The sequence below is a fragment of the Bos mutus genome, chromosome 10 (genome assembly GCF_027580195.1).
Source record: "Bos mutus isolate GX-2022 chromosome 10, NWIPB_WYAK_1.1, whole genome shotgun sequence".
NCBI classification, from domain to species: Eukaryota; Metazoa; Chordata; class Mammalia; order Artiodactyla; family Bovidae; genus Bos; species Bos mutus.
In genome coordinates, this window is record NC_091626.1 from 11,930,186 (window position 1) to 11,947,059 (window position 16,874).

A 16,874-nucleotide genomic window follows, 5' to 3' on the forward strand; every position below is an offset into this window, starting at 1 on the left:
AATAAAAGGCTTCTAAAAATGAAAAAAGGACCATGTTACATAAAAATGGTTTATAGATAAAAAGATGATCAACTCTGCCTATAAAAGAATAGCAAATTAAACTACAATTGGGATAGCATTTCTATCAGATTTGCAAAAAATCCAAATGTCTGACTACAAACTGTGTTGGAGAATCTATGGGAAAACAGGTACAATTATTCCTTGCTGATGGAAATTCATAATGGCACAGCTCCTATGGAAGGAAATTTGATACCTAGCAAAATTACAAAACCATGTACCGTTTGGTCCAATAATTTCAGCTCTAGGAATCTAGTTTAAAGATACACTGGCAAAATGTAAAAAGTTGTATGCCCAAGCTATTTTAATGCAGTACTATTTATAATACAAAGATTGAAAATAACTAAAATGTCCATCAAGAGGGAACTGGTTGAATATGATTCGTCTGTACAACACAACACAGATGTAAAAACAAATAAAGATTATGTATACAGCTTGTCCCTCAGTAACTAGTACTCAGATCAAAGTCTCTTAATACCACTTTCCTCTAAAGGAAGCAGACAGATATGGCTGATTCCAAGCATGGAAAAAGCAGTGTGAAAGATGATCATGAAACATCTCCATACCACCAAATACCAATTACTACCAGGATCATGTCAAAACGATTTGATATGTCAAGTTGACGGGGATTCTAACAGTCAAAAATAAGATAATTTGTACAATAAGAATAACAACTGTCAATGGATCAAAACATACCAAACAGGCTACACTGTAAATTAATAAAGATATGAAAATGAAAACCAAATACTCTCCAAAACTCCTAATTTATCACACATAGAAGACTGTGTTTGAAAAATGGGAAAGAAAGGAAAGAAACATCCTGCCTTTCTATCGTGAACTTCTCCTCAGGATAACTGAATAATTGTTGAATAGCAGTTTTCTCTTTATAGAAGTTTCTCAGTTAATAAATGAAGAAGGAATGATAAAAACTCACTGTTTTATAATAGATCTAGGTAATGATCAAACGACGCTATCATCACAAGCAACTAAAGTTCTATATGACTTTTGATGGGGGCATACAACATTATTGATGAAGTATTCTTTACCTTTTAAATTGTACAAAAACATATATACATATAAATAATATATATAACATAAAATTTGCCACCTTAACAACTTTTTCAGTATACCACTCAGTACTGTTAATTATACTCACATTGTTGTGCAACCCATCTCCAGAACTTTGCCATTTTGCAAAACTGAAACTCTATATCCATTAAACTTATTAAACAGCATCTCCTCACTTTTCTCTCCCTCAGTCCCTGGCAACTACCATTCTGGTAGTCTATTTGACTACTTTAGGCATCCCATATAAGTGGAGTCATGTAGCATTTGTCCTTTCGTGATTGGCTTATTTCACTTATCGTAATGTCTTCACGGTTCCTTGATGTTGTAGCATGTCACAATTTCCTTCCTTTTTAAGGCTGAATGATATTCTGTCACATATATATGCCAGACTTTGTTTATTCGTTCTTCTGTCCATGGACACTTTGGCTATTATGAATTATGCTGCTATGGACATGGTGTAGAGTTATTTGTTCAAGACCTTGCTTTCAATTTTTTTGATCTGTAAAGTAGTCTTGGGTGGGGAGGGGAAGCAAACCTGTGTCTAATCAAGCTTCTAGACCTGACTACCTATTTCTATTTATAGAAAATATAGGAAACTGAAGAACGTATCAAATAACACCATAGGAATACAATCAGCAGAACAGACCCTCTTTCTTCAATAGATAAACCGTAATGGGGAGAAAAGGACAGAAAGAAAATCAAAGGATTAAAAGGAAAAGAAACTTAAGAAACCTATCAATAAAATGTAACATATCAAACTTATTTCAATCCTATTTAACAAATCAAGTGTAAAAAAAAGAGAGCATTTATCTAAAAATCAAGAAAATTTGAATATTTCATATGAAGAAATGATTAATGACTTTTTAAGATATGATGATACTGTGGTAATGTCTAAAAAGAATATATATTCTTTAGAGATACGATCTATTTAGGAGTGAAATGATATATTTGGGAGCTGTTTCAAAATATTCTGAAAAGTGGGGGTGGCGACTGGAAAGGCTGTAATGAAACACTGATGGCCAAGATGTGATCATTGTTAAAACCAGTTCACATGGGATTCTGCTTTTGCACGGTTTGAAATTTTCCATGATAGACCTCAAAAAAAACCACACAAAAACCTCTGACTCACTAATTTACAACCTACTCTATGTGAAAACGACCATTATTTTAGTTTAACACACTGTTCTTAGAATAAGAAATGTTTCTGCTTTAAAGAAAAGTCACAAAGCAATGTGAAAAACATCCTTGATAAACAGTTATAGTCAAAATGGTTAGCTGTCATGGAAGCTATTTTTTTTTTTTTTACTTCTTAAGAGAAATATCACATTTTGGTTCATTTAGCACAAATATGCCATTCAATAATATTCAATGTAAAAATATTAAGTGAGAACCTAAAAGGCAAACAACTGTACCCAAACTATAATCTTGTTCTTTTGATGTTTTCGACCATTTACATTTTGTCTAAAGACAAAATATTGAAGGAAAAAACTTAACCTTTGATTTTCCCTAAATTGAATCTTGCTATTTAGAAACAAAAACTGAACTTAGTACCTTTATTTAATCCTTATATTAGTACTGTTACTAAATATTAGAACTACAATTTAAAGATTTAAATAAAAGCTTTCTGGAAATATATATTACTTCTCTTATGTGAACAATTCTCTCCCAAAATGTGAGAACCATGTAACTAGCAAGTTTACAGAGGGAAAGGTGGTTAAACAGGGAGAAGGTAGTTAAAAAAAAAATCTGGGAACTTCCCTGGTGGTCTAGAAGTTAAGAGCCCATGCTTCCTCTGCAGCAGGTGTGGTTTGATCCCTGGTAGTACTCTTGCCTGGAAAACCCCATGGACAGAGGAGCCTGGTGGGCTGCAGTCCATGGGGTTGTTGAGGGTCGGACACGACTGAGCGACTTCACTTTCACTTTTCACTTTCATGCACTGGAGAAGGAAATGGCAACCCACTCCAGTGGTCTTGCCTGGAGAATCCCAGGGACGGGGGAGCCTGGTGGTCTGCTGTCTATGGGTCGCACAGAGTCAGACACTGTGACTTAGCAGCAGGGGAACTAAGATCCTACATGCCACACCACACTGGGTAGCCAAAAAAAAACTGAATTGTATTAATAACATCTAATATCCCTAGTCTCAGATATTGAGAATTAAATCAAATTTCAGGGTCATACACAGAAAAACATAAAAATGTTTTAATTCTTTTTTTATATTATGACTTATTGGTCTTTTAAAATTGTTTTTATTATTACTTTATTAACATATATCTTAATTCCTTTTGATTCATATCTACTTCAAGTATAAGATCCCAATTGAATTTCTGCCCCTAAATAAATGCAATATTAAAACCATACAGAAAATCATAATAACAACAACATTTAATCCTACCTGAAAAAGATCCAAAAGAGGCTTCCAAGAGAGCATTAAGACTGCTGCTCTGTTGATGGTTTTGGGAATTTCAGAATAAAACAGTGTATTTTCTCTGTTCTCGCCAGACATAGCTATAAAAGAAAACAATCATCTTTTGTTACTTTAAAAAATGGCAATCTGTTTACAACAATCACAGCAGTAAGTACACAACGCCTCTTACATACTGCAGGATGCTGTACTCTGTGGGACCTATAATGCATGTTAACAAGGCAGAGATGCGCACGCCATACGCCATGCTAATTTTCTTCAGTAAAACCCAGGCTCCCAGAAAATATTCAAATTTTAGTCCTTCTCAAAGCAAACATAAAAAGTATATAAGATGTTGTAAGGGTTATGTGTCATTTTTAGTTTTTTAAAAAATTGTTAGTGTCTTACAAATTGGCAACAGACTTATCAGATTTCAAATGGGGGTGCTTTGTGACAACTTCAGATGATTAAGCTTCTTTTTCTGAATCATTTACAGTATTCATTTAGAAATATACATAGGTCTAACTGAATTTGAGTTTTTCTTCAATATAAATATTCTTTCACTATAATCACTAATAAGCTTCAAATGAAAGGACATTCACATTAAAACAACACAGAATCTGATATCTGATTTGCTAAAAGTCTCTTTATCCTTTACTCAGGAACTGTGAAAGAAAGAGGTCCACGTTAAGTAGAAGATGGGTCTATTCTGTGAAATCATAGGATAACTGAACGGGAAGATCACAGCAGTGTAGAATAAACTACATAACAGAGAGAAGTAACAGAAATACAACATGGTTATGAAGAGGTGAACCAAAGAAAACTCATAGTAAAATAAAGTCCTTTTACTCTACCATAAAGGTACCAGAAAGGTTATCACTTCCAAAAAAAACTAGGGGGGAGAGAAAGAGAAAGTAAATAACACAGGAAGAACAAAAACTCTCTCCTGGCAGAATAAATCTTCAGTCTTGTGTTTCTGATAACGGCAGAGAAGGTAGTCTGTGGAAGGACATGCTAACTTCCATGCTAACCCTTGCAAAGACTGGGGATGAGTCCCCAAAGATTCACAGCTTCCTGTATCCCTTTATTATCCTAAATTTTACTTAAACCTTTCTTAGTCTGTCTTGCCTTTCGGAGTAAAAAGTTAGTTATCAGCTGATACTTATTTCAGCATTTGTGGGAGTATTAGTTGCTCAGTTGTGTCTTGACTCTTTTGTGACACCATGGACTGTAACCTGCCAGGCTCCTCTGACCATGGGACTCTTCAGGCAAGAAGACTGGAGTGGGTTGCCATTTCCTTCTCCAGGGGATCTCCCCAACCCAGCACTTAGTTTTGCCTTAGATCTACTTTGCACATTCCAGAGTTACTTTGTTACGTATTTCTTAAGACAGTAGCCACTTATCCATACTATTCATAATCGTACAAAATACAATCATATCCTCCTTAAGCCTTTCCCTTCTAAGAGCTTTCAGCATGCAACTAGGATAAAGCTGGTTCTCATCTATTCTCAATGAGTCATTTCCCACAATCCCTTCACATTCCCCTCTTGAAACTGCTACTGTTCCATGTCTTCCAGGATTCAACCGTGACCAATAAAAATTTCTATCATACACACTCTCCAGCTCTGTGTAACACAGAATGACCTTTTCCCATTGTTTCTTTCTTGTTGACACAACAGTATTTACTGGTGTCTGAAGTATATTACTGCAGATGGTGACTGCAGCCATGAAATTAAAAGACACCTACTCCTTGGAAGAAAAGTTATGACCAACCTAGATAGCATATTCAAAAGCAGAGACATTACTTTGCCAACAAAGGTCTGTCTAGTCAAGGCTATGGTTTTTCCTGTGGTCATGTATGGATGTGAGAGTTGGACTCTGAAGAAAGCTGAGCGCTGAAGAATTGATGCTTTTGAACTGTGGTGTTGGAGAAGACTCTTGAGAGTCCCTTGGACTGCAAGGAGATCCAACCAGTCCATCCTAAAGGAGATCAGCCCTGGGATTTCTTTGGAAGGAATGATGCTAAACCTGAAACTCCAGTACTTTGGCCACCTCATGCGAAGAGTTGACTCATTGGAAAAGACTCTGATGTTGGGAGGGATTGGGGGCAGGAGGAGAAGGGGACGACAGAGGATGAGATGGCTGGATGGCATCACTGACTCGATGGACGTGAGTCTAAGTGAACTCCGGGAGATGGTGATGGACAGGAAGGCCTGGCGTGCTGCGATTCATGGGGTGGCAAAGAGTCAGACACGACTGAGCGACTGAACTGATCTGAAGTATATTAATTTTTTTGAAACAAACTTATATGGAAAAAATTAATATTCAGGTAGATATAAAACACTTGAGCAAATAAAATGGCATACAACTTTCTTGAAAAGCTCATTATTTTAAAGAGGACTTCTCTGGTGGTCCAGTGGTTAAGAAGCAGCCTGCCAATGCAGAGGACACGGTTTCGACCCTTGGTCCAGGAAGATTCCACATTTCACAGGGCAACTGCACACGTACATCGCCACCGCGGAGCCCACGCACTGCAGCTCCTGAAGCCCCGAGCACTAGCGTCTGTGCTCCACAGCAAGAGCAGTCACTGCAGTGAGAAGAAGCCCGAGCACAGCAACAAAGAGTAATAACCCCTGCTCACTGCAACTAGAGAAAGCCCTTGTGCAGAAACGATGACCCAGCACAGCCAAAAATAAATAAATATTTTAAAGACTGTCAATTTTCCTAACTTCATCTGTAAATATAATGCAATCCTAACATAACACAGTTTAAGTAGGATTGGGAGAAAGGAGCTTTAAGCTAATTAAAGTTCTCACAGAAAAACAAGCAAACAAAAATAATCAGGAAAAGTATGAAAAAGAGTAATGAAAAGTACTGTTTGTTTACTGTCAAACAGTAAAACATCTAAAGTTATAGTAATAATAGTAAGAGCAGCACAGTATTGGCCCTTGATTTGACAGACAGATCAATGGAGCAAAACAAAGTCCAAAGTACATAAGGATTTCAAAAAAATACAATCTGGAGTTGAGATAACCTTTCTAGATGTCTAGATGGGATACAAAACTACATAAAAAGTAAAAATTTAACTACCAAAAAAAAAAAAACAACCCACAAATTTCTACAAAAGGACCAAAGGCAAAAAACATTCAACATTCAGGGAAAAATTCAACATTCAGGGAAAAAATATCACAATGGATTAATTCCCTCACTGTACAAAAAAATGCTTTAAGTTGACAAGAAAAGTACCCACAACCCAATAAAAAATAGACAGTGATTACAAACAGATCAGTCACAGAAAAAAACACACAAATGCCTTGTAAATATGTGAAAGGATGCTCAACTTCACTCATAGGAGAAATACGAATTAAAACTACAATGAAGCATGGAGATATAATGAACAGCACGATGCCTGTAATTAATAATACTATAGTGCATATTTGAAAGTAGCTAAGAGAATAAGTCTTAATAGTTCTCATCACAAGGAAAAAAATTTTTTTATTAACTATGGTGACAGATGTTAACTCGACTTACTGTAATGGTCATTTCACAATGTACACAAATATTGAATCATTATGTTGTACACATGAAACTAATATGTCAATTACACTTCAATTAAAAAAACAATAATAAAAAAATCACAGTGAGGGATTGCTGTTCACCAATTAGATTGGGAAGGATAAAAAGTTTGCTCACTCACTATTGGTACAGGTACAGAGAAATACATACTCTGAGACAATGCTGACAGGGATGTAAACTCTGTAACCTCCATGGAGGGGTAGTTTGACAATATCAATAAGAATTCAGAAAGTGTACACCTTTTGTCCTAGTAATTCCACTCTTTGCAATTAGTCCTATTAAGTAAATTCACACATGTATAAAATGATATATAGTGATATTTGCTCCCTCATTTTTTGTAATACCAAAATAGAAAGACCTAAATGGCCATTAGTAGGGGCCTGGTAAAGTAAAATATGGGGCTTCCCTGGTGGCTCAGAGGGTAAAGCGTCTGCCTATAAGGCAGGAGACCTGGGTTCGATCCCTGGGTCAGGAAGATCCCCTGGAGAAGGAAATGGCAACCTACTCCAGTACACTTGCCTGGAAAATCCCATGGCCAGAGAAGCCTGGATATGGCATAATTATATAATGGAATACTCTGAAATTGCTTTAAAAAAATCTATAATTACTAATGTGGACTCATGCAGAGACTATCAAAAAAAAAAAAAAAAAAACACTTTTGGAGGAGGGCATGAGACCTATTTTTAAAAACTTGGTAAACAAAGGCATATCAGGAGGTCAGTGCCCTCAAACTCATCTCAGCCCGTCCTTTCCCACCCAACTCTCAGCTGTGGGAGTTTACTCGGGCCTCAGCTCCTTCAGTGTTCTCATCTCTCACATTCTTTTCTTTCTTACTCTACCAACCAACACCGACCAAACATTCATTCCCTCAGGCTGTGGGTTAGGAAAATAAAATAGCATAGCATGACTACATGAAGGAACTCCAAAATTTATGGGCTTGGGATCCCATTTCAACTACTGTATTAGGGGTGAAATCCCTTTTGGTAAGCACTTTTAATGGTAATTAATAAACATTTTTGTGAGACATTTGTTTACAGTTAAGAACTACAGACAGTATGGCTATAAGTTTTAAATACTATACAAAATATAAGGCCTTTCCCCCTAATTTTGCCCAAACTCTCTTCCAACCAAATTGCCTGATTTAGCAATTATGGATGAGCTTTTCTTACAATGCTTCTCCAATCAAAGGAAAGTCTGACTTTCTGCTTCCAACAAAGCCACAGCATAAGTTTCTTGAGAAAGATATATATGTATTCCAAGATGACTTGGGCTTCCCTGGTGGCTCAGATGGTAAAGAATCTGCCTGCAATGCAGGAGACCTGGGTTCGATCCCCAAGCTGGGAAAATTCCCTGGAGAAAGGAATGGCTACCCACACCAGTATTCTTGCCTGGAGAATTCTATGGAGAGGAGTCTGGCGGGCTATAGCCCATGGGATCACAAACAGCAGGCATGACTGAAAGACTCACTTTCACTCAGACAACTTACCTAAATATTTCAGCACCATCTCTCAATAAATGTATTCAATGAGTGACAATGAATGAATAAATGGGCCTTTGGGACTTAAGCTAATAACTGTACAAATAATAATTACCAGTTGGTGAATACTAGGTAGCATACTGTAATTTACAACTATTATTTGGTGTTTTTTTCCGGTATTTTTTACAACTATTATTTCTAATCCTAAAAAATAATACTGTAGTGCAGACAATTGCTTGGGAGATCGCACAACCAAATTTTTTTTTTCTTTTCTTTTTTAGTTTTCTTCTTCAGACTAGCTGTAGTAAAATTTGTTTTGCTTGTACAAGAACAGTATTGTGTTTATTAACATTTGTTTAAATTTGGGTTGGCCAAAAAGTTTGTTCAAGTTTTTCCATACGAGCATACAAAAACCCGAACAAACTTTTTGGTCAACTCAACACTTAAGACAATCCTGTGAGATAGATATTAATCCTTGTTTGATAGATGAGGAAACTGAGACTCACAGGGTTAGTAAGTCAGCCATGGAGTTGATGCCAGAGCCTAGGCTTCTGACTCCAAGACCGCCTCTTTATCTACCGCCCTGTGTCTATGTATGTGATAGATTAGTCATTTCTTTCAATGCTGTTCTGTGCTTAGTCGCTCAGTTGTATCCGATCCTTTGCAACCCCATGGACTACAGCCCACCAGGCTCCTCTGTCCTTGGGGATTCTCCAGGCAAGAATACTGGAGTGGGCAGCCTATCCCTTCTCCAGGGGGATTTTCCAACCCAGGAATCGAACCAGGGTCCCCTGCATTGCAGGCGGATTCTTTACCAGCTGAGCTATCAGCTGTGCCTAAGCATCCTTGGTGCTCAGTCTTTACTACCTATTCCTTTTACCACAACATCTTAGCAAAACATTTAAGGTTTATAAACAAAAAAGAAACAAAAAAAGTCAATCAGTGATATAATAGACTTAAGGTCAACATCTTAAATCTGGACTGAATGGGCTCAGGAAGAAGAGACCAAGACCAGCCTTGATTAAAAAAATGAAAGCAGCAGCTGTTGAGAATGGGAACAAACTACTGGTTTTATTATGTGTGTTCCTCATCCACCATTCCTAAAGAAACTGACCGTACTGAAGGAAAATCATTTACAATTAGCTTTAGGAAGAAGTAATATCTGGCATCTTTACTTTGAAAGTAAGATCATGATCAACTGATTTGTTATCTGCAAATAAAAACAAAATTAATGGGACAAAAAGTTAAAACAGTACCAAAACTGAAGTTCTTCAATTTATTTTTTTCTCTTTAGTGGAGCCATCACTGATTCACTTATTTATTCAACAAAATTTGAGTGCCCATTGCATCTAGCCTCTAATTCTGAATTAAGAAAGCATTTCCTTTCAGAAACTATGACTTCACACTCACCAAGGTAATAGATCCTGTCCGAATGAGGCCCATCTGGGTCATTCCTCTTCACAAACATAAAATCATGTGGTGCCTTAGCCATCATGTAGCCATGGTATTTTCTGGTATCAGCAAGCAGCTTTTTAAGCTGACTCCAGGAATATCGCTCGACATAAAATGGCTCCAATTTAGGCCGATCCTGTGATTCAATATTCTCCTCACACTCTGCAGTTTCAAAGATCTCAACACCCAGCTGTTCTGTTTCCATCGCTGCTGCCATGTTGCATTTTCCTAAAATAAATAAATAAGCCACATGAAGTTCACAGATCTGTCCTCTCTTACATTAACCAGAATGACAGCCTGATTAGGGTCCCCCTTCCTCCCCAAAAAAAGGGGGAAAAGTGCTTTTCAGTACAGTTGCAATGAAACTTAGTAAGAAAAGCAATAGCTCCCCCTTCTCTGTGTTCAGTGTGAAACAGATTTAAAAAAAAAATTGAGGTCATGTCTATTTCACAGTGACTATAAATCTCTTTGGCAACTTTTATAAAAGGCTCTCCTTAGGTATCTCTTGCCAAAATTCCTTCTTCTTTCCCACACTGGAAGGAAACAGGCCATATGCCAGTTGGCTGCTATGTTCCTTCAAAGAGCATGTCAATAGTGAAGCTAAATGTGCCAAGGGAGTTGAGTGTTTTTGCACTTTAAAAAAGTAATACATTTGATAAATTGTGGACTTCTTCAACTAACAGAAATAATCACAACCAATCAGAACACTAATAAAATTGTTGCAAAAAAAAATGTACTTGTAATAATCATCCTGGAGCATTTACCCAAGATAATACAAATACCATTTCCTTTTAAATAGGACCTCCAAACACCAAAAGACCTAACTGGTTGATACGTTTTTCTTGTCTTTGCTCTTGCTAGATAGCACTATTTGACCATCCCTTGTGTGCCTTTATACTTTTATTACTGATTACACAACTTTTACTCTCATGATCAAATGAGAAGAGAAGAAAGTGGCTTTAGTTGTAATTTATGCTGAAAACATTTAATGTTTGTATTATCAATATTTTGACAAAAGTCGGAACCCAATTTACTAGTTCAACCCCAAAACAATATTAACATTTTATCTACTAACGATGTTTCTTTCATTTTACAAATCTGGAAGATGATGATTTTTTTTCCTCTATCCAGTTCAATATTTAAATATTAACAGGTGCAAAGTATCAGAAAAAAACAACAAGTGTTATTATAAGCCACTGTAAGATATTCTGACATGCATTATTTATAACACTACCAAAAAGGAACAACATAAAACTTGGGGCAACCTGCTCTTTTGGAACTAATAAATGCCAAAAACATGAGGACCTGGGAGATAAACTGCACTGCATTTGTATAACCAATTCACATAATTATTAACCACTTCTACAACAAAAATCAATACACGGCTGTAAATTTAACATGTCTTTTTTAAGGTTTAATTTCACAGGTTAATAGGAGCTCAGGGTAAAAAACTACGGCCCACAGAGAAAAAGACTAGCAAGTGTAGGCTGTGAATTACTCCATCAGGTATGCTGTGTGATGAAATAAACAAAACTGAATGGCTAGGATACTGTGCCTTTTTTCAAGTTACCCTGAATTACACTGCCATTTTCAATGTAACAGTAGCAAGAGCGTTGGAGAGTTTTACAGGTATACAACTTGCAACATTATTACAACTGGGCATTTACCTCCCATGATTAAAATCCACACAGCTCAATAGAAAAGTCATTCAGCTCAACTGATACTCAGCACACTGATGTCAAGTAGCAGTATATGACAGTCCTGGTTGTTTGCCCATCTAAAAGCTGGTAGAGGTCTGTTTTCTATCAAATATATAAGTGGATCTAGTTTAATTGCTAAGAGAGTGAGGGACAGGTTAAACAAGGAGATACACAAACCGGGCTCATTCTTGTCCACTCCTTGTGTTAATTTGGAACTTCATCTCCAAATCACTGCTTGAAACAACAGAGAACGGGGATGGAACAGGGAAGCTTAGCAGACAAGACTTCCCAAGCTCACCGCCCAGCTTCTTGAGCTACTGATGTCTCTTGTATGTAAACCTTGCATTACCTTGCACTTAAGCATGTATCAGATATTCCTAAATTGTACTAGATGCCCACACTCACCATTTCTCTTTCTCCACTCTCTCTCTCTCACACACACATTCTACAGTTCAAATGACACTACTCCTCTGTATTTTATGGTAAATGTATATTCTGCATTTCCTTGCACAGACCTGATATTACATAATTTTAGTAATATACACAAATGTGTAACTAATTTCCATATTTCCATAACACCTTATATATACATCCTCAAAACACGTGACCAGAGTTTTCTCATTTCAACAATGAGAAAATAGGCCAGTACACATTCTCAGTACCGTGCATTTATTTCACTGCCCCACCTACCTCTTCACTTGAGGCCCTTCCCTGGTGCCTACCTGATTGTATTTTCATCTGTTCAGATCTCTTCCACATTCAAAGAGATCTTTTTTCAAGTGACTCAACTTCAAGCATAGATCCCTCTGCTCATCCTGCTCTCTTCTCACAGGAGTCTTTCCTTTTCTCACCATCCAATCCTGCTCACCAGGATAATGAAATAAGATATAAGCCTGTTGATCATTATTAAAATGGATCATATGTGCCCCCAAAATATCAAACCTAAAGTCTCAATTAGTACTTAGAACTGACACATATTCTTTTTGAAATAATATACAATGCCTGGATTATTTTGTATCTGCATTTTCTGAAAGTTATAAAATGACTTTATTTCAGAAATGTACAGCTGAATTTACTCCAAAGACTATCTACACAGTGGTTTAGTCCTGACATTTGGATACATATTAAAAGGTAAGTTATAGAAATTCTTTTAAAAGTATAAAAGGCATACAGATGTGAGATTACTCAGTGGCTATTACAAATTCTCAGAATGATAGATAATGGATAATAAAATTTATTTCTCTGTGCCTGGTCCTGTTTTTCTTTTACATAATAATCAATTTGTATTATTTTACAGAATTCATATTTAGCAGATTGAAGACAGAACAGATTCAGTGTAATAACCAGTAAGAACTATTAATACAAAACAGGCCATTTCTGTGGAAAGAGAATATGCTGTTAACATTAAGATTTTCACAAGATAAAGAATGTACTATCCATTTTCAGTGCACTCCATTTTTGCTTCTTTCCTTTCCATGTTACTTCGAAAATATTGATAACTGAATTAGGTAACTTCTCTGAAAAATGGAAGTGTTAAGTTTGTTGAAATTCTGGCTTAGTAAAAGAAAAAAGCAGAGTCTGTGATTACACCCGTTATTTGGTTATCGGTTTTAATCAGAGGCTTTCATAGCCCTGACAGGTGATGGAGAGACATGCAGGTCACCGGCAAATGGAGGGGAAAAAGTGAAGTTGTGCTAACACAGCCAACAACAGGACTAAGAGGTCAAGACACCTTCTCATGCACTAAGACTCTCATTCAGAGAAGAGTATGTCGGGTTAGAAAACAGGACTCTTGAATCCGGACCCACTCAGACATCATTCCTTAATTTTTAATCCAGGCGCCAGTTTGTCCACTTAAACATCCCAAGCCTCACTGAAGCCTAGTTATTTCACTCGCCAGGATCCACACAGCTAGTTGAGAGGTTTATTATCACAAAGTGGGCAAAGACCTTGAGAGCTAGAATGAAGAGCAGAAGTGTAGCAGAGAATATTAAGGGGACTTGGGAAGATGCCGAGACTTAAGAAAAATGTGTGAGAGGACAGGTTTGAAATGGGAAAGTAAAGAACCTATCCTGCCCTGGTGGGTGAAATAGAATGAGAAGGGGCCAGTGAACAAGGAGGGAAGGAATCGACCTAGAAATGGGGCAGTAGGAAGAACACCAGCTAGGAAACCAGAAAATCTCAGTCCGAATCCGGTCTGCCACAGTCGGACTTTAGGCAAATCCCTTTGCCTCTGTGGACTTCCGCTTCTCATCTGTAAGCCTGGACAACACCCGGCTCCCAACCCCAGCAAGGCTCAATTAAGATAACGGACGTGGAAGTCCGGCGGCCAGCACCCAGCGCTCAGGGGGCGCCCAGTGAACGGTGGCTGACTCGGAATCTGAGAGCCTCGGCTTCCTGTTCCGGCAACTGGGGCTCTACCACCGGCTGTGGCCCGCGCAGAGCGGCGCGCCGGGTAAATCGCAGAGCTAGCTAACCGGGAGAATGCGCCGGGCAGCTCCTCCGAGAGGCGGAGAGGCCTGAGTGGGCAGGGGCGCAGGCCTCGCGGGCGAAGGGGAAGGAGAGAGGGCGGATACTGCACCTTCCCCCCTCCCCGGCCCCGCCCGGACCGTCCTGACGCGCGCTAAGGAGCGGGCCTGCGCCGCTTCATGCCGCGCCGCCTCCACTCCAGACCCGGCTGCAGCGGCTTCCTTGGCGACGGCGCCGGCGGTAACCGAAGGGGCGAACACGGCACTTAAAGACGGCGGCGGCGGCGGCGGCTCCGGCACTTCCGGTTTCTTGCGCGCTGCCCTCCGACCGGAGAAGGCGCAACGGGGCCAAGAAGGGCGCCGCTCTCTGTTAGATGGGGTTCACTTTTGACAGTGCCGTCTAGTGGCCAGAGGGGCGAACGAGGAGCGGGAAAGAAACCGCGAGAGTGGGGGACAGAACAAATCCAGAAAACGGCAGTAACTTGCTGGAAATTACAGGAAGAATTGTGGCACGTCTCATCTTTTTTTTTTTTTTTCCTTCGACAAATACATATTGACTGCCTCTTATGTGCGAGGAGGAATTGTAAACGCTGAGATTAGAACAGGGGCCAAGTCAGGCAAAAATCCCTGTCCCTTCATAGAGGAGACATGGAGAGGGAGGGGACCTCCGCCTGGGGATTTCTAGGTGTCTCACTGATATGGTGCAAAGAACCCTGAAAGGACGTCCCAGGTGGCTCAGATGGTAAAGAATCTGCCTGCAATGTGAGAGACCTGGGTTCGATCCCTGGGTTGGAAAGATTCCCCTGGAGAAGGAAATGGCAACCCACTCTGGTATTCTTGCCTGGAGAATTCCATGGACACAGGAGCCCCGTGGGCTACAGCCCATGGCATCGCAAAGAGTCAGACACGACTGAGCAACTGACACACAAAGAAATGTGAACTTGGAGTCAGAAAGCTTGGCTTTGGTACTAATTAATGACTTTCAGCGGGTTAGTCTCTGAGCTCACATGGTTTCTTGATCTGTGAAAGTGCTATACTAACATCACTTAGTTACAATTAAGGAAAACCATGTGTGTCATACAGATACAGAAAGATGGAGAAACTGGGGCTCAGGGCAAGGAAGGGAGTGATCTTGCTTTTAGCAGAACCAGAGGCAGGTCTCTTGACGGGTAATTTATTTTCTACTCTGCACTACACACTGTCTGAGAGAAAGAGGAAAAAGGAGCCTTGGGAGATGACTGGGAAGGTGCTAGGTGTAGAATCAAACAGTGGACAAGCTGGGCCTTCCCTATTTTCTATTATTGCAAGGAACCATTTGGCAGAGGTGTCATGAGGGTTTATTTATGTAATTATTCACCCTGAACTTAAATGTGTCTTCACTCAGAATTTTGTTTTTCAGTTGTTCCCTTAAAAGAATAGTCATTTTTTCACTGGGACTCCTCTATGAATTTTGTGCAAAAAACTAAAACAAACACAAAACACCTGAAAGGACTTTGAATGCACATGCTAACAAAATAAGCAAAACATCTTCATTTCATTAGTGAAAAAGCTGGCTTTAAACTAAACATTCAAATAACTAAGATATCATGGCATCCAGTCCCATCACTTCATGGTAAATAGATGGGGGAGAAATGGAAACAGTGACAGACTTTATTTTTGGGGGCTCAAAAATCACTTTGGACAGTGACTGCAGCCATGAAATTAAAAGATGCTTGCTCCTTGGAAGAAAAGCTGTGATGAACCTAGACAGCATACTGAAAATCAGAGACATCACAAAGGTCCATTTGGTCAAAGCTATGGTTTTTGCAGTGGTCGTGGGATGTGAGAATTGGACCATAAAGAAGACTGAGTGCCAAAGAATTGATGCTTTTGAACTGTGGTCCTGGGGAAGACTCTAGAGAGTTCCTTGGACAGCAAAGAGATCAAACCAGTCAATCCTAAAGGAAATCAACCCTGAATATTCACTAGAAGGACTGATGCTGAAGCTCCAGTCCTTTGGCCACCTGCTGCGAAGAGCCTACTCAATGGAAAACACCTTGATGCTGGGGAAGACAGGTCAGGAGAAGAAGGGGGCGACAGAGGATGAGATGGTTGGATGGCATCATCAACGCAATGGACATGAGTTTGAGCAAACTCCAGAAGATCGTAAAGGACAGGGAAGCTGCCTGTAGTCCATGGGGTCACAAAGAGTCAGACATGACTGAGCGACTGAACAACAACAAAAATGTTTACTGAATCTCTGCCATGTGCCTGCCACTGTTCCAAGCACTGGGGCTATAATAGTAAACAAAGTAGGCAAAATCCCTGACTTTGTGCAGTTTACATTCAAATAAGAGGAAAGAGACCTCCTCAAAAGCAAACAAAAACTATATAATTTTATTGATTAAAAAAACAAGCTCCAATAGATAACCAACAAGGACCTACTGTGTAGCACAGGAAATACTGCTTAATAGTGTTTAATAATCTATATTGGAAAATGACTTGAAAACAAATAGAAACATGTATGTGTATAACTGAATCACTTTGCTGTAGACCTGAAAGTAACACAATGTTGTTAATCAACTATATCAATATAAAGTAAAAAAAAGAAATTAACAGTAAAGCTCAGGGGAAAAGAAAAACACCAACCCCCTCAAGACAAACGAACACACTCCAGAGAGGTAAAAGATTTTCTG

General features: G+C 38.9%; 1 protein-coding gene across 5 annotated transcripts in view; it reads right to left on the reverse strand.

Annotated features, from left to right (window-relative positions):
- Window positions 1-14,508, reverse strand: part of DPP8 (dipeptidyl peptidase 8) — a 53,874-nt gene extending 39,366 nt beyond the window's left edge. For 2 of the 5 annotated variants that reach the window (XM_070377295.1, XM_070377299.1), the window contains exons 1-4: window positions 14,209-14,508; window positions 12,454-12,591; window positions 9,990-10,259; window positions 3,518-3,630 (exon numbers count right to left, since the gene is read on the reverse strand). In XM_070377295.1, coding sequence (XP_070233396.1) covers window positions 3,518-3,630; window positions 9,990-10,259; window positions 12,454-12,490 — 420 coding nt within the window. In that variant the 5' untranslated portion in view covers window positions 12,491-12,591; window positions 14,209-14,508. Of the gene's footprint in view, window positions 1-3,517; window positions 3,631-9,989; window positions 10,260-12,453; window positions 12,592-13,864 lie in introns of all 5 variants that reach the window. The other 3 variants (XM_005899969.3, XM_070377296.1, XM_070377298.1) reach the window with 3 other exon arrangements.
- Between the last annotated feature and the right edge of the window lie 2,366 nt (window positions 14,509-16,874).